At 34.4% G+C, this 26,138-nt stretch overlaps 5 protein-coding genes across 9 annotated transcripts in view; 2 read left to right on the top strand and 3 right to left on the bottom strand.

Moving 5' to 3' along the window:
* Positions 1-2,040, top strand: part of LOC119641012 (zinc finger protein 58-like) — a 2,255-nt gene extending 215 nt beyond the window's left edge. The window contains 3 exon segments of the mRNA XM_038039433.1: positions 473-803; positions 1,085-1,421; positions 1,423-2,040. Of these exon segments, the coding sequence (XP_037895361.1) occupies positions 473-803; positions 1,085-1,421; positions 1,423-1,542 (788 nt within the window). The 3' untranslated portion in view covers positions 1,543-2,040.
* Positions 1-5,759, bottom strand: part of LOC119640944 (E3 ubiquitin-protein ligase Topors) — a 7,154-nt gene extending 1,395 nt beyond the window's left edge. The window contains exons 1-5 of one of the 2 annotated variants that reach the window (XM_038039319.1): positions 5,664-5,759; positions 4,300-5,417; positions 3,883-4,244; positions 2,051-3,818; positions 1,291-1,373 (exon numbers count right to left, since the gene is read on the bottom strand). In XM_038039319.1, the coding sequence (XP_037895247.1) occupies positions 2,056-3,818; positions 3,883-4,244; positions 4,300-5,174 (3,000 nt within the window). In that variant the 5' untranslated portion in view covers positions 5,175-5,417; positions 5,664-5,759 and the 3' untranslated portion in view covers positions 1,291-1,373; positions 2,051-2,055. Of the gene's footprint in view, positions 1-1,290; positions 1,374-2,050; positions 3,819-3,882; positions 4,245-4,299; positions 5,418-5,663 lie in introns of those variants that run through there. The other variant, XM_038039318.1, reaches the window with a different exon arrangement.
* A 2,373-nt stretch (positions 5,760-8,132) lies between these two features.
* LOC119640975 (steroidogenic acute regulatory protein-like) lies at positions 8,133-16,128 on the top strand. Of its 4 annotated transcripts, none has more exons than XM_038039383.1 (12): positions 8,133-8,236; positions 10,535-10,665; positions 10,732-10,880; positions 10,952-11,110; positions 11,165-11,218; positions 11,282-11,420; positions 13,187-13,326; positions 13,770-13,922; positions 13,991-14,095; positions 14,194-14,708; positions 15,538-15,661; positions 15,740-16,128. In XM_038039383.1, exons 2-12 carry the CDS (start codon positions 10,560-10,562, stop codon positions 15,830-15,832), a joined length of 1,737 nt encoding a protein of 578 aa, XP_037895311.1. In that variant the 5' UTR covers positions 8,133-8,236; positions 10,535-10,559; the 3' UTR covers positions 15,833-16,128. The 4 variants fall into 4 exon arrangements, with proteins under 4 accessions (XP_037895311.1, XP_037895310.1, XP_037895308.1 ...); XM_038039382.1 differs by having other exon boundaries at positions 8,134-8,236; positions 11,288-11,420; positions 14,161-14,708; positions 15,740-16,125; XM_038039380.1 differs by having other exon boundaries at positions 8,134-8,236; positions 14,161-14,708; positions 15,740-16,125.
* Positions 16,129-21,634: 5,506 nt separating this feature from the next.
* Positions 21,635-22,117, bottom strand: LOC119640960 (neuropeptide SIFamide). The gene is made up of 2 exons (XM_038039355.1): positions 21,930-22,117; positions 21,635-21,863 (listed from the first exon to the last, which is right to left on the bottom strand). Exons 1-2 carry the CDS (start codon positions 22,063-22,065, stop codon positions 21,775-21,777), a joined length of 225 nt encoding a protein of 74 aa, XP_037895283.1. The 5' UTR covers positions 22,066-22,117; the 3' UTR covers positions 21,635-21,774.
* Positions 22,118-22,470: 353 nt separating this feature from the next.
* Positions 22,471-23,956, bottom strand: LOC119641011 (coiled-coil domain-containing protein 186). The gene is made up of 3 exons (XM_038039431.1): positions 23,533-23,956; positions 23,121-23,469; positions 22,471-23,065 (listed from the first exon to the last, which is right to left on the bottom strand). The coding sequence occupies exons 1-3, from the start codon at positions 23,930-23,932 to the stop codon at positions 22,471-22,473; spliced, it is 1,344 nt and encodes a 447-aa protein (XP_037895359.1). The 5' UTR covers positions 23,933-23,956.
* Positions 23,957-26,138: the final 2,182 nt, after the last annotated feature.

The following is a 26,138-nucleotide window of genomic DNA, read 5'->3' as shown; positions in this document are numbered from 1 at the left end:
CGCAGAACGCAATAGGCGCCCACTACCAGATACGCGCTCACAGCAAGGAAACAGACGCCAGGGACAAAACCGAAAACAAATAATAATACACAAATATTATTATAATTAAGAATTTTCTATTCAAACAATTCATAATAGTAATCAGCTGTAATTTGAAGACATTTTCGGATTAAAATTATATGCTGAAAGTCACATGAGCGTTATTTCATTCTTATATGAGGACAGCTAGACAAAGGGTTTTCAAACTTTCATCAAAATGTTATACGCTTAACACAGCTTGGCTTTGAATCGATCCATATATCTAACTCATATATTGAGTTTGGAATTTATGTATAATTTTCATTGACTAAATGTTTATAGTCTTTTAAAGGGCTCGTGCAAATCAATCGGAAAATTTACTCTGAACAGAATAGAAGGGAGAGTACGGAATTTTTTAGCTTAAAGTTTTCTTTCGCTTACGTGCATATCTAAGTTTTGTTAATCATTGAAACTGTCAAAACTATACGACCAGAAAGTATACTATACGACCAGAAAAGTATACTATACGACCAGAAAGAAAGAATTCGTGTAAAACATCAACATCTAGATCCAAATTACTTCAAATGTGACCAATGCGGTAAAGTTATGGGCAATCGATGTTCTTTAGAATTGCATTGGGAAATTCACGAAAGTAATCGGGAAAAAATACACAAATGTCCTGTATGCGGTAAAGCATTCGCTGCTTGGAAAGTTATGCGAACGCACACCTTAATACATATCCCCGAAGAAGAGAGAAAATTTCGCTGTGGTGAGTGCGGAAAAAGGTAAGCTTGTATAATTTGCATTGTTTGCGCTCAATCCCTACTTTGTGATCGGCGGTAGCACATGTATACTTTATTAGTATTATGGCTAAGATCGACTATTTGCTTGTTTTTGGAATTTGTAAAATAGCCGAGAAAATTAGATATTTAGAAAATTATTCTTACTTCATTTTGCAAATTAATCTTGAAAATTAACCCGAATAGTTCGTGAGTACTTGAAACAAAAGCAAAATAGCTAAAGATATCAAATTGATCGATATCTTTAACATCTTCTCAATTTCCAGTTTTGGTAATCAATATTTACTTAATAATCACATACGAAATGTTCACTTAAATAAGTGTGCGAAGGTATGCGATATATGCGGAAAATCTATAAGGAGCAGCGATGTCTTTGAACGTCATATGTTAGAACACACGGGACAACCACCGCCGGAAGTAAGCTGTGACATCTGCGGCCTTAAATTAAGCGGGCCACGTGGCTTGAAACGTCATAAGACGACACAACATCCTGAAGGTGGTAAACAAGAATCAGTTTGCCCAATATGTTCGAAGGTATCATCAAATCCGTTCGCTCTGAAAAGACATATTAAATTTAACCATGAAATGGCTAACAATCATAAATTGCACTATTTGCGAAAAGGCTTTCAAACGGCAGACGACATTAATCGTAAGAAATCATAATTATTGTTATAAATTTGTTAAGATAAAATTTCCGAAATTTGCTTTTATTAGGAACATATGACTACACATACATGTATTTGATGGTGATCCATCGACTCATTATATATAATGTTCTTACTTGTTGTTCTTTTAACAAAAGTATATCTATAGGCGCTTTTCTTCTTTTACTAAATTACATTAATCAAGAACATTCCAAATTATCTCCTTTTCTTTTCATCAAACGTCATTTCGCGCTTTGGAAACAATATGTATATTTAATTCATATGATTTCCTTGCTGAAATAAAGAGAAACGAATTTTCTTATCTTCTTCTAGTAACCGAACATTGTCCTTGGAGCAAATAAGAAAGCTTGGGCGCCTCCAAACGTTTGGTTTTTAAAACACGCGACGGAATGTCGACAAATTTGATCGCGTTATTGAAAACGACTCGTGCAAGGGATTTTCAAAGTTAAAATTATATTTGAAAGGAAGAGATTCTTTTTTTTTTCTATACTTTCATAAGTAATGTCGGTTGTCACACTGCTAATAAACTAATAGTTTGCAAATATTTTAAATTATGTTCAAACTTACTTCATTTAAGCTGAATCGTAATCCCGTCCGTCATTTGATTCAGTCGCTGTTGTGCTGCTATCACTGGAATCTGTGAGGAAAGTGCTACTGTCTGAACTATTATCCGGAAAATCAGCAGTAATATTAAATTGTTGACTTTCAGCTGTTGTCGATAGTATGTTAACAGTAGCTGGTGGTACAGAGTTGCTAGTATATTCCTCTTCGTCACCATCCTCATCCGAGGAACTATGGTCACTGCCGCTTGCAGTTCTCATAACGGTTGTGACAGCCGTTTCTGGTACAACATCAACGGTCACAGAAGTTATCGTAGAAGTTACCACGCATGCTTCCCTGTGCACACTTTCCAAAGCGATGTCAACGTTATCTTCCAATATCGTTGTTTCTACCCCATAGATCTCTCTCGATATACTATTTGCGGATACATCTCTTTCGGTCGCTTGAAGTGTATTTAATTGTGATGCAGTATCATTTTCCTGATTCGTATTGTTAGCCTTTTCGCCTTTTAAGATAGATTTTAATGTACTTAGATTCAAATTATCTATGTCGTCGTCATCGTCGTCGCCATCATCATCATTATCACTAGCAATTTCGTTTTTAACGTCCTTTGATTCATCTTTTACCAATCTCATTTTTTTATGATTTTTTTCTTGATTCGCATCAGATTTTGATGTGTGTGAATGTCTACTACTACTACGTTCAGCCGCTCTTTTGAGTGAATTTCTTACTTGTTGTTGCTGCTTCTTTCTAAGCGGTTCGTTTACAGCTTTTAATCGCCATGAATTTTCCGCATCATTTTCTTCGCTATTTTCGCTCCGGAGATGCTGCCGACGTTTTTTGTTATATTTTTGCCCTAAAGCCATAACAAGAGCAAAATTTTTCCCCCGACGTGGGTATGTTTCGTCATCATCCGAAGAAGTGTCATAGGATCTACGGCGCTTACGTGAGCCACGTTTTGCTTTTCGTGTAACTATAGCACGTTTTTGGGCGTTTCCTCTGCAATATTTACGATTTCTCTGGCTTCTTCGCAACTCAGTTGGATGAAATTCTGCATCAGTAGAAGAAATTGATAACCCCTCTGTGGAAGTTTCAGTCGATGTTGATGATGTAGAACTTGTGGACGTGCTACTAGTAGGTGAATACGAATCGCTATCTAATCTCTTATCACAACTTTGACTGTAGCTCATATATTTTTTGCGTTGTGCTGTTTTACGTAAATTTCTTTTTGACATGCGATTACTTGCGACCTGACCTAAATCCTGCCCACTAAAGCGCAATCCCGCTGATGTGCTCGCCCCTACATTGAACATTTCTGTATTCTCACTATTTGGGCTTTGGCGTTTGCTTGCTTCAGACGTGTTGCTTTGCTTGTTGTGGCCAGATGAGTTCTTGTTAGCTAAATTTGTGTCTTCATCACTCGTGTTGAAGCTGGTCTTATTTAATGGCTTCGTTTCATCAACAAAAACTACGTCAGAATCAGAGGCCGAATGGAGGCTTACCATTTCGGGAGTGCGTAGATGTGGGGGTTTTCGTTCCAATACAAATTCGCATTCATCACTGCTTGTCGAAGACAGTTCTATGTTTTCTGCAGCAATTGAGGGAGTATTTACATTAGCGCATTGGTTGGATTGAAGCTGGTGTTGAGGTTGTTCGCGGCTTGATGTTGAAGTTGAAGGATCATTGTTGTCACTTTCATCTACCAATTCGATAATTGATTCATTCCTGACACCATTGCTGGAACTGGCCCGATCATGCATCGACAAATTTATGGCTAGAATAAAATGAAATAAATTATATTAACATATAGAGTAAGCCATATCCATTTGTTACATTACCATTTCCAGCAGATCTATTTCTCGTCGTCGCATCAATTAAAAGATTATCATCTCCGTCCGAACTTTCCGATACTGAGTATTCAATTATTTCCTCTTGAATTTGTATCGAATAACGTACTGCTCTATCATAGCCAATCATATCGTAGGGGGAACGAGCAAAGTTATTTAATTCATGAATAAAATGGGCAGTTTTTGCCCCCAAAAAGGGCTGGACTCTGCGCCTGAAAGCCGGCGATAATATATTCATAACAGTTAGCGCTTCTGCAATGCTGTCAAATGCATTAGAAGCTGTAACATCCAATAGACAATGAATATCACGTCGAATAAACGGCATTAAACGGTGCATTTGAGCAGGATTCTCTCTGTACAAACGATTGCAAGTTAAAGCAAAATATCATAACACATTACATTCCTTACCTATAGAATCTGGCGCTGCTTTCGCGAAAACGACCGGTTATGTCACAGACTGGTAATGCGAACAATTTTCGATCATAAATATATATTCGCCACATGTGGCTAAGTGCCGCATCACCTATTTCATCCGGATTACGCCGATAATATTCATCTAAGAAGTCACCAGGATAAGGTCTAGTTGTTCTTGCGGCACCGAACGAGCTTCCTGAGCCCCTACTGCCACTTGCCCCAGATGTAACGGTGACTGTGCTACGTCCGCGGGGGAAACGAGGTGGAGGGACTATAACGTACCGATCGACGTAACTCACAAGCCCAAATGATTCTAATTCAAATTGTGGAGTCGGTATGTCAACTGTACGACTCTGCACATGATATTCTTCGAATTGGTCAATCGATTTCACGTTATGTATAATGGATTTGAAGGTTTGCTTACACAATGGACATTCTGGTTTGACTTTACTCCATTCGCACAAACACTTGAAGCAAAACTGATGCATACACGAATCGGTAAGGCATTTGTTTTTACAACGGCTCAAACAAATTGCGCAATTGGGCGGCGGGGATGAAGGCCGATCGCCGTTTCCGTCGGTCGTGCTACCGGCGTTTCCATTGAGCATATCCGCTTCGCTATCACTGCTGCTGGAAGACAGTGCCGGCAGTTTCAATTGCAATCGCGGCATTAATGTTGGATATTGCGATTCAGTACTAGCAACATTTAAATCCTGGGAGCCGGATGTAATATTAAGCTGATTGAGATAATTTCCGGACTCATTATTGTGCGCTGAGGTGTGAGCTTCAGTTGAATTCTCCCGCAGAACGGCGTTTACCCCAACTAACAAGTCAGGCACTGCACTCGAAGGCAATGATGTATCAGCCATAATTTATTTTATAATTTTTATTAAAGTGTTGCGAATTTAACACTACTTTCGTTTTGAATATATTTCTCAGGTTAGTGTTTCTTCAGTCGATGTTCGATTATTTCCTAAAATCCAACATGTCTTATTTTCTTTGTATTTTTAAAAGTTTTTCGCTATTTTCACTCAAACAACACCACCAGCAAAAATACTCGCGCAATAAGGCATACATAAAGACGCTCAGTAGCTACACTCAAATATTATCGTCTGCAGGTTAAGTTTTATCAAACGAAAAAAAGAAAATTAAAATTTCGCCATATATTTTTCACAATATCCAAAAATTCTATAAATATTCATTAATTTTACAAACATTTCATCAAATTCAATAAACGTTTCTTATTGAAAACCTACTCCATGAAATCGTTCGTTTTTCTCCACTGTCGAACACAAAGTTACTCAATACATTTGTATGTACGTATGGTATTTTCTTTAATATAAATGAATCAAACTCACCATTTCCCATAATATACTAGCGATATAATTTAAATTTAAATCTCCCATTAATATTTAAATTAATTTTAAGTATGTAATTATTTGCAAATTTTCTTCTTTTATTTTATTTTGTAAACGGCGACAGTAATAATTAGGACTGCCAAGTCTTATCATTTGTTTGTTTTTCGAAGATTTTTCTTTTGACCTTAAATCATCTGTAATCACTAAAGTAAATGCGAAAGAGTTGTTAATACAAATACTGGGCACTGATCAAGTATCTCTCTTAAACTCTCGCTCGCTTTGACGACAACATATGTAATGTAATTTATCCGAAAAGCGTGAGAGATAATCAAATTTTCGATCGTTATAAATCAAGCAGCGTAGCAACAACAAAGTATACCCATATATGTAGCCCTCAATCACAATCGTTTTTGCTGGTTTTCGTTAATTCTTTTATAAAAGCACAATTTTGGGGTTTATCGAAAACCAGTATCAGGAATCTGAAAGTCTAATAATTATTGGCTCCAGACTTTAGAGCAATTTTGCTATACGTTAAAAACTACACTACACGTTTATACCTGCTCTTAAACTTGATCAGGGGCTCTCAATAAAAAGGTTTGCTTCAATTTTTTGTATTTAGGATTGTCCGCGGCTTGATGAAACTTGCTCAAGGGCGAACAAGCAAGAGTATGTTTCAATTTTTAACGTTTAGGGCCCTAGTATGTTGTTAAGACTACAATTTTTCCTATACGGAAAGAGTTTTGTAAATGAAATGGCTCGGGGTATATATCAGTTACCCTCCGACTCGGCGTGCAAGTTTATCATGGGCTTTTAATCCACTCGGCTATTTCGTTTCAGTTGTTACATCGTAATTAATCTCTTTATTTTCAATCTTTGATTTATGAATCTACAAATCTTATCCATTAAAATCAAATATTATCTAAGGAAAAAATTTCAATTACTTTAATACTTTCAATGCAATCTCCTATCTTCATTCATAACCTATTCGACAAAGAAATTAAATTCGTATTATATATGTTTAAGTTATTCGTTTTAGCTAATTAGTCAAATTGGATTGCTCCCTATCAGTTTACTCCTATTTAGGCTCCTCTACGGGCTCTAATCGGATGACTACGAATATCTTTTTCCCGTTTAGCAACTGAATGACCGTTGGATCGCGAAGAAGGAGCAAGTGCCAAGCGTTTTCCAGCTGTCTTACTTTGAATGTGATAACCTTCTATTTTCCATTTCGATTGTTAATTGAAATCTATACTATGTAAAACTATGCCTACAACACATAATATTAAAATTGGGACACAATAAAGTGAAACTTAATCTACTATAAATATGTACAAATACCCTAAAACTAGGTACAGAACCAAAACGACTTAAAAACTTTGGCCCTTACAATGCCTAACAACAAAAGTAGATATTTTTGTTCAGACAACTGGGTCGCTATATAGTTCAGGTTATCTAGTTCAGTTGGGCTAGCCCAACTTTTCCAACCTTCTTAGTTTGATCTGTATAAGTCGGAAAAGGTTAGCTACTGTTAGTCTACTCAAGTCGGCTAAATAGGTTTGCTTAAGGCGGAGAATGCAGTGGCGAGCCTTTTTATACTGGTTGTTGACACCCGTCAGGTCACATTCGCTACTACAGTCGGCTTCGGCAGAGAGGGTTTGTCGACGCAAATTTGCTAATCCAGACAACTCACGGCTGCCAACCCACTCGCTTCAGCTTAGTTTGCAAGAAGAATTTTTCTGAGCTTTTGTTTAGATTCATCGAAAAATTTGCAGCTTTTGTTTAAGTACGCATTGTTTCATGCACATGCAAATGGATGAAAAGAAGTTGAACGATTTTATTGACGCCTTATTTTAAGAAATAACTTTCTAAAGAACCTTCTTCTAGAATTACACTCATATCAAGCAACAACAAAATTCCATATTATAATTAAACAAAAGTTAAAAAGAACAAACAAGTAAGTTAATAATGTGGAATACATTGTAAAATAAGCTCGTTCTCGATTATGGGCATCGTTTGTTTCTCTTTCACATGTACACTAAAATCAGTCTGTTGTTCAGTATTTGGTATATTTTTGGAATTTTTATTGTTATTTGGACTAGTATTTGATTTGTCATTGGGCAAACAGTACAAGAGCTTAAAGTTAAGGTTTGTAGCAATTTACGTTATTTAGAATGTAAATATAAATGGCATTTTAGTGAAAAGTGCTTGCGAAAATTTTATAAGACATTCTATCGGTTAAAGTTTTGAAGAAATTTTAACTTTTTACTTAAATTAATCATAAGCTCCTCAGTAAAACCATTATACTACCGCATATCAGATTAATTGGTATTTCTTGTGAGAGTATGTTGAGGTCACAAAGTGCCACAATTAATTAGAAATATATTGGCAACTCTAAGCATTACAAATGTCAAATTTAATAAGAGAGTGGCGAGAGAAGAAAAATATATTTTGCTTTCAATTAAAATTGTTGTTAAATACCTTTATTTTTTAATAAGTAATTGAAATAATTTCATCGTATCAAACTTTCTTACTAAAATAAATAGTATATATTTACTAGCGCGTTTCTTAAAAAAGTGAGTGAATTAATTTAAAAAAAGAACACAAGATTGTTTTTTTACTAACAAAAGCAATTGTTTGTTTAGTAGTTAAAGTCTAATGGATATTGAAAGAAAAAGATATTAATTTCGTTTTGATAAAGCAATAGCTGTTAATAAAAAGAAAAGAAAAATAAAACCAATGTTAATTTTAATTCATAGTGAAGGAGATACTTTACGAATCTATTTCTAAACAAAGGAGCATTACAAAAAAATTAAAAATTCTTCGGAAAGTTAATTGTTTATGCATACGAAAAACATCGTTATATTTGTATGTAAGAGTAACTGAACTAACTATTTATAACCTTCGCGCATTTAGTTTAGACTAGTTAAACTCATTATTAAAAAGAGTTTAAGTTTCATTTAAAAAGATTTCAGAACAAGATTTTGTCGTGTGACGGTGTTTGGAAGGCATTTAGACGGAGTTATTTAAAGTAAAATAATTTAACGCGTCTCTAGCGATTGCTTGTAAATATTGAATAATTGGACTAATTTGCCTTGGTGCTTTTTTATTTGAAAACATTGTTTCGCTTAAAGAGAAAATAATACGCAATCGTTACGTTTTCGGGATCGCTGAGATTTTACATGTTGTTTCATGAAAAATCGCTATTTGTTCCGAGCGCCGGGTCACTGTGATTTTAGTGTAATGAAGAAACTGACCGTTTACGCGGCAATCGTATTGCGCATTTTGTCCATCGAATAGGCTCCCAAAGAGCATTGAACGCTGGGAACTGTCTTGCTTAATTAAAATACCTTTCTCTTTAAGTAAATAATATTTTTTTCTTTTATAAGCTTTATTACGTTAGCAAATTACATTTTTAAATGATTAATTAGCGAAAGCTTACTGCTTGAGAGCTTTTGGAGTTGTATTGCCTGCTGCAGGTTATGGAAAACGTTGTCAGATAAATTACCTTTAATTTTATTTCTTCTTTATTTCTTTGGTCTAGTCCATATTCACTCTATATCAAAAAAAAGGGGGTAACGGCTATTAACGAAGTATAGTAGTAGTTTAAGAAATGATCGAGTTCTTGAGATTTTTAATTGAAACGATGTAGCGACGAGCGGATTATACGACAGAAGCTTAAATAAATTATAACGGAAAGTCGGTGGTTGATATTGGCGAGCATGATAATGTAGACTCAAATATTGCAAAGACTTCCTTTTCATATATTGAATCATATTTTATAATTCAGTAGCATAGCACCGACTTCGTAGGGAGTCTGCAGCAACTGTTGCAGTGTTTTTTTTTGGCCGATCAATCTTTGATTCGTCTTTCAAAAATTCACCATCGTTCTGCAGTCACTAATTTCTAACGAACACATTTGAAATCAGAATTCAATAAAAATTTCTTCCAAGTAAAATATTATAAAAAAAGAAAACTTTTTTATCAAACGTGCTAATTATGTTGCTTCGAACTTTTATATCGAAATTACAAATGATGCTGTTGCTTGAAGCGCCGTAACTTGACAATTTATTGGTAGATTGTGAAAGATGCCTTTTAACAAATGGCGCCAATAGTTTCGTCTAAATTAACATATTTTAATTATTCTTCCGTCATATGTGCTGCTCAGTACATTTTTCGAGCCATATCGTTAAGCCTGTTGGGAAAACTCTGGGATAATTGCGCAAACTAAAAATCATGTCTACAGGGAGGGAAGCCAGTATAATATGATCTAAATGTTTAGTCAAAGCATGGATGAACTACGCAATTATCGTCAATACAAGAGAAATATGGCGGTTTTTTTGGCAAAAATTAGATGATTTCGACTTGGATGATACGTAGATTTAACTAATTGATAGTCAGACCGGAATTTTCACTTCGTCCTTGTGGCAAAATACGCTAATGTACCAAATTTCGTCAAATCATCTGACAAATTCTGACCTGTAGATTGAACAAAAGGAAAGACGGACAACTTGAAATCGACTGAAAAGGCGATTCTCACTCGATCGGTATAATATAATATGGTCTTATCCCAAGTCATTCTGAGTGTTGCATACATCCGCAAAACCTTATTGAAAATCCTTCACTTGTAGCACCTCATTTCGAAAAGTCATTATTTGAATACCTACAGCGTGATGTAAGGTCCTTAATGGTGACGCATAACCCGCTACAGTGGTATTACTTGTTTACGGGGCATTGAATGCATTTTTCTGTACGTTACAAAGATATGGTAAATATAAAATATCCGCTATAGAGGACAAAATGACAAGCCATGATCTAATGAAAAAGTTTAATACAATTTAATTTTAATATTTATATTGAATTTTTCTTTCTAGATTGTGCCATAATCATGTCGTGAAAATGTCACAAAATGATTCCGATGAAATACGCAGTGCTGCCGAATTGATAATAACTCAGTCACGTCTAATGATGCAATCGCGCTTTGGCAATCCTCCGATTGATATGCGTACGTGAATTCAACTTAATGAAATCTATAAAAAATCTATCTATTTTTTTTTTATTATTTTTTTAGCGCGCACTCATTCGATAAATCTTATAACTGAGGAATTTCTTGGTGGTTATATGCAAGATGGGCGCATGTCGGTAGTGAGGAGATTTTTCTGTTTATTTGTAACTTTTGATTTATTTTTTGTTTCTCTATTGTGGTTAATATGTATAGTGGTAAGTTTCAATTTAAATAGTTTTGTAAAAAAAAAAAATTTTAAGTTAAATTTTTCTTTCTTTTACGATAGATTAATGGTGATAATATATTTCAAGCTTTTCAAAAGCAAATCGTACATTATACTATATATACGTCGCTTTTCGATGTAGTCGTTGCTGCAATTTGCCGTTTTATAATATTAATACTATTTTATGCTTTGTTGTACGTAAATCATTGGTTCATTATAGCGGTAAGTAAATCTGTTGATAAATTTTGAAATATTAACTTTGCAATTTTCTTACAGCTATCTACTAGCGGTTCGTGTCTATTTTTAATCAGTAAAGTTTTTTTATTCGATGTAAGTATAAAAGTTCAAATACATATTTTTATTGTTTTTTTGTTTTTATTCAAATTTTACAAGTTTCAGTGGGTGGACTCCAGGCAACAAATTTTCGAAGTAATTCTTATTATAACATCTTTTGTGTTAGCTTGGGGTGAAGCTTGGTTTCTAGATTGCCGAGTCATACCACAAGAACGTCACGCACGCCGTTACTTTTCCAGTAAGTATGCAGTAGATCGATAGTGTATTAAATTCTTAACGCGTTGACTGATTTACAGTTTAGAAAAAAGCAAGTAAAAAAATTATATTCGGCTGGGGCCGAACCTCGCATATCCACCACCACTAAAATCTTGGGCGCCCCATGCTTTTACTTATTGCCATAAAAAATTGAATGGGGCAAAAATATTTATCTTTCACTTTTTATTTCACTAAAAGGTATTGTTAGGAAAAATTTGTTTACAATTAGGTGACGTCTACTATAGTTGATTTAAAACTGACACATTTTCGCTTTCTACTCTCCAAGTCCTTTTATTTGACACCATATGTCTCGTATTATTACGAACAAACTAATTCACCAGGTCCACCATAGTTCTTTCATTTTATGTCAATATCCCTAATATTATTAAGAGAAAATCAATCCACCAGGTTGCGATGTCTATCATATCTATTTCAGAATTAAGGCATTTTTAGGCAGGTTATTATTTACCATTTGAGAAATGTACGCAATAGTTTTTGTTTACCTTATCAGCATTAAGTAGAAAACGTCAAAAAAGTAAAAAAAGTTAAAAATTTATAATCTGGTACAGGCGTGGCCGATTTTTTCGCTTAAGGAAAACTGATTTGCTGTCAGTTTACGCTTTACTGTGAGCGTGTACTTTGAAAAATTGTGAATTTCGGTAGTGATTCGCCTGAAAAATTACAGAGAGTGCTTTCAACCATCAACAAGTTATTCTTGATCAAAAGCAAGCAAATAAATTGCCTTTCGATATCATTGCGTTGCCAGGCATTGCAGCCACCTTCATTTTACAGGTTTCTCTATGTTTTCTGGAACAACCGTCGAATTTTCCTTCGACATTGATGCTTGTGCGGCCGCGTCTAGAATCAGCAAACCACTTTTCTGCCATTTGTCTCGAAGGAGCAGTTTGCAAATAACACTTGCCAAGTCATTGCCTTATTTGAATAATATTTTTTCCTATTAAAAAGCAATGCTTTATCAATACCCGAAATTCGGATCATTCGATTGTTTTTAAAATTACAAAAGTAATGTCACTAAAACAGCTGTAACTTGAAAACTCTTGACCGGAATGTCATGAAATTTTGGCATATTTCGTCTGAACGACGGCACTATCCTGTAAACTATAGAGACACGTTAGTAGTGGCAACATCTATGTCTTATCCTATGAGCTTATTGATTTGTGTGTGTGTTATTGGACAGAAAATATGAACGAATGCCTAAAGATTACAAGCAACGGATGAGCGGCAGAATTTTAAATTGAACGTGGTAGGAGTTAAAACTGTAAGAAAATTATACTGGGCCCGGTTCTTTTATAATCTTCAACATTTGGCACTGATCGATGATATGTAGATTTTTATACGGCCTCTGAAACTTTTTTTTGGATGCTACAAACATGTCGATAAAAGAATGAAATTTCAATATTCTATAATAGCGGCCGATCTTTTCCATTTTTGTACAGATGCTGCAGGAACACCCATATAATATAAATGCAAATGTGTGTGTGGGTTTATAAGTAACGAGAAAAATCCAAATGTTTTTTACTTTTGAAAAAGGAGGTTGTCGCAAATTATGTTGCGCTATGATCGGGTCCTCTGACGAATTTGGTTCAATTTCAACACAATGAGATTTTGCACATTATGACGCAATAAGTATACCCCCTCCTTTGGCAATGTATAGAAAACTTCAAAGACTTTCTTATGATATTAATAAAGTATATATGTTATCAATTCGTAAATATCACTTTTTTGCAGATGGTACGACTTCTACTGATCGCGCTCCCCAAATGGCTCCTTTTCTAGCTTCATACAATGAAAGGCGTCCCGCAGAAAGTGTTGCAGATTTTTATTCTCCTTTAGATTCCGCCCATGACACCGATGAAGAGGAAGAGCAGGTGCGTATGTATCTTTAACTTGCAATCGGTATTAATTCATTTCAGAATTTAGTACATTATTGATTTGAATACCTATAGAATACATTTACATAATTTATACATGAATAGCTCAATCTTGAAATCGAAATAAGTTATTTTGCTCTACTCCGACAACGACATCGAGATATTCTCTACGTAGTTACAAGGTCTTTATCATATCAAATCTTAGACGGATTGAATTGCATTGAAGATTAACATTTTTTTTTTTTTTTTTTTTTTTTTTACTGGAAAAATATTCTAAAAATGTAAATTTTCTAAAACCGAGATCAAAAATTGATTATCTTATAATTGGATTAAATGTTAGGGTGACATCAGTTGATGTGCAACGTTCTGTCATGACGGTGCTAAGAATTTCTATTCATATGTTTAATGAAAACAACAATTGCTTTTTTTTACTCCTTTAGGATGAAGAATATCATCAAATGGGCTTAGATTGTGTGCGAAAAGCGTATGAATTGCTGCAATGCACGGATTGGAAAGTGGAAAAAGTAACTAAGAAAGGTGACACGATTTGTAGCATACATCGGGAAAAATTGGGTAAAATCTATAAATTAACGGTACTTGAAAATATTCGAAATATATTTCTTGAATGATTTTGAACGAGAATCTAAATAATTTTTTCAAGGGCCGCCTAAAATATTCTCCAAAAGCTTTATGTGAGGAATTATTTTATAAAATCGAAGGACAGCCACACTGGAATCCTACAATGCTTGAATCGAAAATTGTAAAAGTAAGTATTTGCCTTCAAAAAAAAAAAAAAAGAACATGACGATCGGATATGTGTGCATATTGCAGAAAATTAACTCTTATACTGACATAACTTATCAGGCGACCGTTGGCGGTGGTGGTGGCATGATTAAAAGTCGTGACTTCGTTAATTTACGTTGCTGGCGTCTCTTTCGTCAGGGCAAAATGTGTGATGATGGCATTGCCAACGCAGAGGAGAGCAGTGATGAGGAAATACTGAATGGTTCCTGCGAAGGAAGTGTCTCCACGGTATCCGAAAGCGAAGGTTACGTAACTAGGATGCCCGGTAGTGTGGGGAGCTGTCGTACAGATCATTGTTTATCTGTACAGGCGCAGCGATCAGAAGCTTTTCAAACTCTTAGTAGAAGCTTAGGAGCCAAAGATTTCACGGAAGTATTGCGTCTAGATTTCGATGATCCTCCTCCGCTAGAGGAAGAATTCGAAGATGCCAAAGAGCATTTAGATGAAAATCTGCAAATTCAACAACAAACACCTACTACTGCTGCCTCTAAGCCTTCAATTAAGGGAAAAGTATGGATTAGTGCCGCAATTAGTGTCGATTATAATAAAGTTCCGACAATTAGTAAATACACTAGGTAAGCCAGTTAAATCCTTAACTATCTCATGATGAAAACAAAATAGTTTCGTGTACTGTCCGAATACTAATTGGCACGAAAGATGCCAAGTAGCCTGACTACTCATCATAGCCTTCGTTGGTATTGTGTAATATACCGATTGCGTCTTTTCTATACCACTACACCACTTGTAGTCCCAGTTTGTGCGGATAGATCCCACAGTCAAGAAGACTTGAAGTAGGTCCCCCTTTTTATTACAGCAATCGATTCAAGTTAATTTTCTGAATCTGTCTAAGGTGGTCCGTCCGTCTGACCGTTTTGTTTTCTTGTATTCAATGCTCAAATCAGAATTTTTGTGATATCTTGATGAAATTTGGTCGGCTGACATGTTTTACCCCAAGTACAAACGCTATTGAAAATGTGTCGGATCAGATCACCTTTTTGACCACTTTCCCTGTAAAGCCTTAATTTCAAAAAACTTCATATGAATAATTGTAGGACGGTGTAGGTTGTTTCCTTCTAATTTGTTCTAAAATACATGTTAGAAATTGCTTGTGCAACTCCTTAGGCAATTGATTCGAATTATGACAAACTCGTAGTCGAAATATCTCTCATTTCATGCCCAAGCCATATATTATTCTACTTTCAACTTTGCCAAGTTAAAACGCTAAACGGATTTGGAAAAAACATCGGAATATAAACCCGCAAAGACATAAAGAAAAACCGCAGAGATCTCCAGGAGCAATATAAAAATTTATGTTAAATAAAATTCGCTTCAAGGCGAATACGTACGTTATGTTATTGGGTCGATGATTAGCATTAACTCCAATTTTTGTATTACTTTCGGCAGAGGAGAAAATCTTGTAGCTGGATTTGCTATGCATCCGGTCGATGGTAAACGTGATGCTTGCATATTTGAGTGGATCTTGTGTTTGGACTTGAAAGGCTACGTCCCACGTTACGTTCTAGATACTGTATGTATTTATTTGTACTTTTGTTTTTACTTCTATTTTTTAATATTTTCTCTGCTTTCAATACTCTTTTTCATTTAGGCTTACACAACATTCATGACCGATTACATGACTCATTTGCGTAAATATATTAATGAGTTACGTCAAAAGCGTCGCCTAGTGCCTGGAAAATAAGGTTTTTTAGATTGTATTTTATTTTGTTTCCACTTCTTTTATATTAAGCATAAAATTGATGTTTATTTTGCTTTAAGTGTAAAATTTAAGTTAAAATATATATAAAGATAAGAAAAAGTATAGATCACAAACTGAACTGAATAAACATTCGAAGGCCACTTTTTTTTCTGTTTTTATATGTTATCCATTAAATTGCACTTATACAATCCGTTATTATATCTTTGATTATTGTAAGTCAATAAGAAATACTATAAATGTAAGGAAAATATTTTTTTTTTAAATACAACCAAAATACATATTTGTATTTTTAAATAAAATCATTGTCTTCGTTTGAATTTTTTATTAAATTGAGCGAAAAGCAAACAACACGAAAACGCCATCAATGCGTGGCAATTAATTCTCTCAACTTTTGAAAAAGCTGATTGCAAAAAATTGGGGTGTTTTTTCGTTCATCGGGCACGGGCTGACCAGGAATTACTGCACTTTTTCAGAAAATCAATTCGTTTTATTAGCTTAAACTATCGAAAGATGAGTAAGGGCATAGAGAAACTTTTATTTTCCGAACACAGCTGTATTGCGAGCACTTGGAAGTTTTAAGGCTTTTTTGTCGAAAGACATATTTTGAAAACTCGGCTGCCGAACGCAATTTTTAACCTTTTTTTAAATTTTTTGTTTAAAAGGGTCCTGGACTATATCCATCGTATAGCATTTTGAATATGTTATTCTTAAAATGCATTCTTCATCCTGCTGTAGCTGTAAACTCTCCATTCGTTGCAGGGAGTTATGGTATAGAGCACAACTGCTTAGAGAAATTTCTCAAATATTTACTCCAAATAATCTATTGTCAATGAGACATATTTCATCATTTTTCATCTACGCCTATCTGTCACGTTCGTCTTTGTGTAACTTTAACAAACACGCATTCAATCATTCACTCATTCATTTGTTCATTACTTCCTATATTCAATCTTTCATTCATTATGCACTCCCTCATTCACACAGTAACTTATTAGTTCTTTCATTTATTTATTCGCACATTCATTCAGTAATTCATGCATTCATTCTTCCTTCATACATTCAACAAGAAAAGGGGTTCCAATGAAAACACAAACATATATAAAAAATATTTCATTTGTCGGCAAAATACTTGCAAAATGTTTGTTTGTTTATTAATGCTAATAGTGTATTAAAAATCTTTGAAAAAGTTATTGTTCGATTTTGTTAGTATGAGAAACTTTTGTTCGATTCTGTAAGTTTGAGAATTGTTGTTCGATTTTGTAAGTTTGAGAATTTTTGTTTGATTCTGTAAGTTTGAGAATTTTTGTTCGAATTTGTAAGTTTAAGAATCTGATGCTTCATAAATCTCTTTTGAACTTTCGTAAGAAACCATTTCTTCATAAACTACTTCTAATGCCCAGTGGCCCCAAATTTGGACATTATTATTTTATTTTTTTTTTTCAATTTTTATTTTTTCCCCATTTTTTTTTTTTTTTAATTACATATTTAATTTACAATCTATCCAAAAAATAATGGGTATATGTTGTGCCAAGATAAGAAATATAACTTAAAAAATTAGGAAACTATATAAAATTCATTTAGCGAACGATTGTTGCCATTGCCAATAGTTTTTATAGAACTGGTACTGTGCTTTTTCACCATTTATTCCCATTTAACAGAACTGGTACGGTGCTTTTCCACCATTTATTGAAAGCAACTCTGTTCTCTCTCTATTCACAAGACGTGATACTTTTTTTATAAACCATGTAAAGGAAAAAAGCGCCATGAAAACCAGTAAAGCACGAATGAACCACAGCCACAGGAAAAGAATCAAACCTAGGTATTTTTAATATGCTAATAAATTTGCTCATTTAATAATCACAAATAATAATAATAATAATGACAATAGTAAAAGAAGTGCTTAAGTTAGTGAAATTGCTAATCTGATGATAATATTGTTTGCAAACAAAACCGATTAAAAAAAAACATGTTCCCGATCGATGGTTCCATGGAACCATCCGATCTTCGAGATAGATTTTGGCCGCGTAAGGGGTTAATACTTGTTACGGACTTTATCATCCGCAAAATTGGATGATGTTCGGTGTGAATGGAGCTGAGATTGTTTTCAATCTGTTGAACTATGCATGCACGATTCTATTAAAAATTCGTAATGCGTTGCTGGCTTCTGAAACTCAACCATCTCAACACAATCACGGATAAAGACATATTTATAGCAGATGCTATAGCTGCAACCCGCTTGATCAATCTATTCACATTTTCTCCATCACAATCAACTCCAAAAGCAAAGGTTTTGTTTTGCCGACGGCTTTTGTTAATTTTTGTTAGATAATTTGGTCCGTTAGATAACACAGTGGCGTTACCATTTAACAGAGCTGCTATTTTTTGATTATTTTTCTTATTTATTACAAGCGACTCTGCGACTCTGATATCTGCAAAGCTAAATTAATCTAGTATTTGGCTTAGAGAAGTATCTTCATTCCGCTGATGCGATAGTTTTTTTAAAGCTAAAATGAAATAAAACGAAATGAATAATTTATACATAGTAGTAAGAAAGGATAAATGAAAACTTACCTTCATCTTCACGTATATGAGGCGATGAGCGCAGAGTTGGACTTTTTTTTTTTTTAATCTAAAATAGAAGAAATACATAAGTAATACATAAATACAAATATATATAATAATATATTTACCTTCACTTTACCGATTTAATATAGAATTCCCTCTGTTTGCATTGTTAGTGGACTTTTCTATTCTGAAATTCTCAAATATTCTGAAATAGAAAGCAAAAGATAAGTAATTTGTGAGTTAATTTTATAAAAAATATTAACTACCTTCACTTTGCTTCGTTTTCTGCCTGATTTTTCTATGCAGCTGTGTTAGCTTAGGCTAACTTGTCTGGCGTTATCCGGGAGCGACCCTTGCCCACTTTCGAAGAAGTATAAATAAATTTCAATTTGACTTGCTCCAAAGCTGACCGTTTAGTATGCTTGAACAAAGTCTTGCGTAAAGTGATGACACGTTTCTTCAAGCTAATGCAAAAACGCTTGATCGTAACGAAATCGCTTCCTACTTCACCGTAATGAGGAGGTGGTGTAATGCTTTTATGTGTTCAATTGTATTCCGTTGAGACGTTATTTTTGGTAACCTTTCCGTCCTTAGTGTGTATGCCTATACTTAAGCGATAAATTTTTTTCTTGAATTTGCGTTGTTTTTGAGTGCGACGATGATAAGCTTTTTGAACGGCTCAAGCCACAGTGGCCGACGGAAGTCATTTTCAGTGCTCCTCTTTCCAATATCATCACCCCATTCCTTAAAAGCGATCTATACCAGTTTTAGTAGAAAGGTCGAAAACATTCTTCGGATAAATGTTGCGCCCAAACGAAAGGTGTTTCGATGTAACCCGTCGCACCAACAACAATGATACGCAGTGTTTCCAAAACTATAAAAGCTTCCACAACTTTTCATTGCTAATGTACAAGCTTGCTGGCATCGTCTTTAGGGAAGCCCTTAACTTCTCAGCGAAGACAACGTATGAGGTCTTTTGTAATCAAGTGCGCTTGAAATTGAACAAGTGTTTGCAATCAATTTTAAGAACAATTACATTAAAACATTACAACAAATAAATATTGCAAATTTTCACATGGCAGACCAAGTACCAGACTAAAACAACAAGTATGTGCCGCCATATTAATTTGAAAATTTATCATTTCGTTTATATGATACTCGCCAAGTTATGTATTATATCACAAGCATAAATATGTATATATGTATATAATGTAAAAAATGGCGGCGAGATTATTTGTTAAAAATTAACTAAGTAAGAAAACTTTGTCTTCCCTGCAAATTATTGGAAAAAAAACTCGAAATTTGAAGAGCTACAATTTCACTTGTACTTGTTGTTAGCCGAGTTGAATAACCGCCGCCCCAGTTGGTAAACTGGCAATCTTGCTTTGTTGTGTTTCTTTCTAATACACATTGAGGATGCAATGAAACGAAAGGTCCTTTGGTGTATTGGATGTTATTAGCAAATTTGATATTTTGTTTTCATTTAGGAGATATTCTCCTAAACGGAAATTAATTAAAAAAATTTCCATAAAATACAATAGACAGTGTGTAACATCCTTTGTTGAACTTTTAAAAACAGGGTGAATTTTGTATTTTGTTAATCCACTCAATGCGAAATGGTTTTCTATTCTAATTCACTAATAAATTTTGTGTGTTACGATTGAATTTTGATATTTTTTTTACAATAAATCATAAAGAAAACTAAAAGAAGATGACTTTAATCGATTAAAAATTTGCTGCACATTGGGTGGTTGATGTGGGGAGAGCGGGCGAAGGAATTGAAAAGTATGGATGTGTCTTTCTGTTCCTTTCGGCAGTGGATGAATGCTGTCGCTTTCAATGATGTTTTCACGGCAATTATAGAATTCACATGATGTTTATCTATTGACCGTTCTTGCTAACTACGGGTATGTCTCATTGTTTGTGTTTGTTTCCGTTCCTCAAGCATCCACGAAATTTTAGTTTCATAAGGGGGTTGGTCAGTATGTATTTTTTGTTAATTCTGTTCACGTGAATACATTTTCTCTCCTCATTTTCCGTTCTACGTGTCCATGCACATCCGCAATGTTTTGCAAATATGTTTGCATCAACCATGTAACGGATAATATAAAAACGTTTTTATTTCAATAATCGTTGTATTATCATGTATTCTAGGTTATCCTTGAGATAATTGCAATTTATTTTATTAAACGTGAAAGTGTCAATCAAATCGTTCTTGCTTCGAACACACATATAATTTTCAGATCAATACATATGATTTTTGCAAGATTATATATGCTAAGTTTCTGATTTTTAATGCCTTACTGCCGAAACGATTGAGTGATTGTACTGGGTGAACGGTGTGCTTCGTTCTTTGTTGGGCGTTAGCGTTTATAACGTAACAAGTGTGTATGACGAAACGCTTTTTCATTTATCGGAAATGAATAAAACGGTACATAATTCGGTACTTATTATTTTATTTATTCATTTATTTTTATTCTATCTTAGTTTACAATAGATAGGTCACCGCCCGCCATATGCCGAACGACAAGGAATCAATATATAAATATTATTTTTATATGTCACTTATCGACTTATTTTTAATTTATTTTAGATTAAAAAGGAACCCTACGCCTGCGCTCACCGCCTCATCATAATGAAACATTCGCTGTATGCTAAAGGCAAGTTTGTGTCTATCCTTGTTATTATAATGTTAATAATGTTTATTTTGACATGTTTAACAATGTTTACTAATGTTTAATATTCGAGTCGCATCTATCGACCTAGGCCAAGAAGAGGTCCAACTTCGAATTTACGTAGCCTAAAGAGTATCTAATATTTGTTTTCTTTCTTCTATAAATTCATTTACAGAAACATACTCTTGTGCCGCAATGGATGCAGGGTGTGAAATACGCATGGCTAACTTCTGGTCCGTGATGTCGTCTGGCTGGAAGGTAACGCAATGCTTCATACAAGATCTCTTCATTTAATTTGTTCAATTATTAAGAAACTATAAAACCATAGGCCTATTACCTAGTTACATAAATACGAGCCGCAGCAGGAGGTTGGTTTCAAAAAAAAGGAAATAAAAAGTAAGAAAGACATATAAGATGCTTCTTTGTTATAACCTGACAAAGATATATGTGTGATAGTACGCCGTGGCCTGTTATTTGTTTTCCTTTAGATATGATGGATTACAAAAATTAAGATTACAAGTTATGAAGAGTTGGAAATTTTTTTATTATTTTTAAAATATTTTATTTTACAAAAAAAAATATGATGTAAGAAGCCAGGCAACACATGAGTATATTCAAAATTCGAATGAATATGTTTAGAGTAAGTTTAGTAAAGAAGCTCATAAAAAATTTATTTATTTAAATTTATTTGCTATCCGCTTGAGGAAACCAAGATTGGCAAGCCTCCATAGCTATTTCGCACATAGCTGAGAAAGCCTTCGCATTATCATATTCTGAAAGACAATGTAAAGCATAAGCATAAGCATGTTTTTATCACGATTTATTCTACGAACACTCACCGACATTGTTGCGTTTACCAAAAATGCTGCCATTGAAAGGCGGTTTACGGTAGGCGGCTTCAGTTGAGGTTAGCATAACTGCAGCCATAACGGAAAGGATTACAATAAAAGCCATCGAGGAACGTAACGCGAACATGTTTCAACTTTTCTTTAAAGTATTTTCCCCTTTTGAACTCGAGATACTTTTCTTAGGAATGCTCACAGTGAACTGATACTGTCCATGAGCGTATGACGAGCTTTTATACAAGAAACACTTGCTACGGACTACTTATTATTATTCGCTCCTCTATTCCTTAAGGACTTATCTTGTGTTAGATATAATTAAAAATAAATTGAAAGCGTTTTATATAATTAGATTTTTTCTACTTTTTATTAACAAGTTACTTAACAAAAGACAAACAAGTACACGCTTGCATTCATTTTGAATTCGGCGAATACACATTCCTTTATATTATTGATACTGATTTTTACTGGATTTTATTGGGATTGATTATTGGGAATCACTCGCCGGCTCGTCTATTTCTCATTTAGTGTGGAACAGCTAATCATGCATTTTCCAATCAAGGACTTTAGAAAATTCCTTCTCACCATAGGCTATCATTTTGGACTGTTCCATGCATAAATTCTGGCGTTTTAAATTGTCAATGAGGAATAATTGCTTCTTATAGGCATTTAATAGATCGGCTCTCTGTTTTTTCAAACTTTTAATTTGTTTATCTTTGGCTTCAGATTCGGTGCGTGCTGTATCTTTTAATTCACGTTCCGAAGTTTTCATAGCACCCAACGTGCTGCGTGCACTTTCTAGCTCCTCGTTAACCCGGAGCAGACGTTTCTCTAAATTTTTATTGGTTTGTGTGACAATCTTTAAATCTCGCTTAACCGTCTCTAGTTCTTTTTGTTGTGCTGTTTGTTCTGTCGAACGTTCTTTTAGACGACGATTGGCTTCTTCGAGTTGCGATTCAGTTTTGGACAACTGGTCGGCGACAGCGTTATGTTTCATAAATGCCTGATCACGTTGCTGCTCCATAACCTTTGAACGTTCCAGAGCCTTTTCTAAAAGTTCTTTTTGCTCGGCCATCTCCTGGTTGATACGATCGTGATCCTCTTCCAAAATAGTTATTTTTGACTTTAAAAACCTATACAACCGACAACACTTCAAAATGTAGAAATGACCAAAATGAAAAAACTTACTTGATTAGACCTTCGGTACTGACATGACGACGAGCACTATTCGTGCTTAATTGGGACCTGTGCTCGTGACCTTGCAACGAGGTATTACTCGCAACTGGTGTGGCACCCGTCGAATTTCGCATATTCAGCTTTTCACAACGCATAGCTGAATATTCCTCCTTGACTAGTACTTCTAATGAAGGACTTTCCACAAATTTCGGATTGCGATATTTAACTGTGAACGTTGCTGTTGCCGGTGTTGCTCCACCGGACTGCTTAAAATTCGACATTACCGAACGACTGGTTTCGTTACCCTTGTACGTCGATTTTCTTGTCTGAGCCTGTGATAAAGATGTCACTGGTGCGTTGGCTACGTACGTAAAGTTTCAGTTTATGAAACATTTTGCTTTAAGTAACTACGATAGAGACTTACCATTGGTCCGATTTATACGGCCCTTGTGTACTGAATGATTTACTTGCCCACTTGCAACACCCTCAGTAATACGCTCAGTACCTAACCGTTTTTTGACAAGCGCACTTTGTCCCTTGCCTTTCGATAATACAGCAATACGATTATCGGTTTTCGCGGCGGTCTTCCCATAGCTATTAGCTTGCCCCGATGACATGACTTGCTTGAATTGCTCTTGTGTTGGCATTTCTGATGGTGATTTGTTTTCTGATCGCTGTGATATTTGCCCTTTATTTGTATTACTTGTTTTATTTTTTTTATTTGCCGTATTACTATTATGTTGGTCCAAAACGGAGCGTGCTATGAGGTCTAGTTGTTCGTTTAATTCAATAAATTCCCTTTCCTTCGACAGCAGCTCGCTCATTGTGCAAGATGGGACAACACAATGGAAAACTTCGTTTGCTGTTGTTATCTATTTCAACCGGAATTTTGCCGTAAATTATTTGATTATATTTTTATATAGAAAAAAAAATAATAATAAAATAAAGGGAGCTAAACAAAAAAAAATCAAAACTCGTTACATTAAATTTTTGAAATTCAATTAATTATTTTTAATAAATATTGAATAATAATTAATTTCGATTTATTGATTGTCCCCAAAAAAAAAAGCACAAAAAACCCAAAGAGACAATGATTTTCAAAATTCTTCAAATCAAAATCAGTTAAGGTAGTTTTAGTTTTTATGAAGTTTTAAAAAAAATTGAAAGCATTTTACTTTAAACCTTTACAATCAAAAGGGGTTAGACTGTTGCCCCTAACAATGTCAAAACGTATTTTGCTGACAAAAAAACTTTACCTAACAACCGAAAACAACACAACTTTTCTTCATTTATTTAAAAGGAAGACAAATTTCATTGATTGTGACACGAATCTGATATTAAAGTGATAATACCATGCACATACATACATCTAGTATATCATCAATTAAAGCCTATTGTGATTTGTTATTCTACTAAGCGATTTTTTTACAAGACATTCTTGATTAGTGATTAGTGGCTTTTATGTTATCTTAATCCGTTAAAATTAGTTATGACAAGCAAAGCATTTCTATCTACCTTTGCCTGATTGGATAGAGTTTAACTCAATCAGGCAACGGTATATAAGAAACAAATTGATTTTGATTTTGGTGTAGGAGTGCTTCAACAAATGTAGGTGTTTTTGTTAGAATTGCTTTCGCTAAACGCATTAGACTTTGTCAAGGCTGTTTACCAAATTTAAATATATGATAGATTGTATTTGTGAAATGCTTCTTTGTCATAAGAGCATTTATACATTTATAACAGACTGTATATACTGATATTCTATGTCTGTCGAACTTTCCATCTACTGTAACCATTTTCAAATGCAATTAAAAAAAAAAGTCAATTTTTTCAAACTCAAGTTTTTCTCCTCTTCGATCTCCTCTCACTCAAGTGTAATTAGCTCTCCCTTAAACGTCTTTCAAAAAAATTCCTCGGTTCAAGTTTTTCTATTGACTGTGTTCAAGTTGATATCAAAACTTGACAGTGCTTTAGTTCTTAATATAATCAGCGAAAAATTTATCTTTTTTTTATTTAAATTGCTTTCTTAAAAATACTTTTTAGACCGTCAGGAGTTTGTTAAGAAGTTAGGGTAAACGCGCCTAGAAGAACCGAAATTGCGGAGAAATGTGTATGCAGTGAATCTTTCAACGGACAGCAAAGTCAGCCTTAAAACTGCACCAAGCTGTCACTCGGTTTGATTGAAAAGCTAATAAAATTCGTTTTACTTTCTAGTTTACTTCTTACTTTCGTAATGAAATGACAAAAATTAGATGTCAAAGACGTTTTCACTCAACTCAATGATTTATCTATTTCTGAAGAAGAAGAAAACGATTTTCTATTAATTTTTTCAAAAGTGAAAATTTAATGAATTGAGTTATGGTAATTATTTTCATACACGTCTTCTTTGAATGATTTTAATAATATGCCCAATCACTCAGAAGAATTGTCTTATAATTGTAACAGGCAGTAAATTCGAAAGAAGTGGGTGCGTATAGCTAGGAACCAAGTATGCTCGTCCACACTGAAATTTGAATCCACGAACATCAGCTTGATGGTGGCGACCATTTTATATTGTCTACGCTATGCGATTATCTCTGGACAAAACACGTTGGCTTTCCAAATTTCGCGAACATGTCTCGAAATTGTGACTTGTAGGTTGCAATAAACCATAGTCATCAGATATACAGGCGGACGGACAAGTTGAATCGATCTGTACAATAACATATGGATGGACAGGGTACAAACTTAGTATACTCCGGAGTATAGGGTAACGGAGCAATCATATATTTTTAAACATTTAACGGTTACAAGGGTTAAGGAAACTGTCAAAAAAGCAAACGCCTTTAACAACTTTGGCTACATGTTGGTATCAAAATGAACACAAACACAGTTGATTCGAAAATTTCCAAGGTATTCCCGTGTGCGCCCCGCGAAGTTTTTTGAAATGTCTGCATATGCGGACATGAATGCGGTGAATATAACACAAGGCACACACATTAGGTTTTATTTATTCTTTGCTTTTTATATACCTTAGTAACTCTACACACA

Source organism: Glossina fuscipes, unplaced genomic scaffold, assembly GCF_014805625.2.
Source record: "Glossina fuscipes isolate IAEA_lab_2018 unplaced genomic scaffold, Yale_Gfus_2 133, whole genome shotgun sequence".
NCBI lineage: Eukaryota > Metazoa > Arthropoda > Insecta > Diptera > Glossinidae > Glossina > Glossina fuscipes.
The sequence above is the reverse complement of the archived record's forward strand: the minus strand, read 5'-3'. Positions and strand labels throughout refer to the sequence as shown.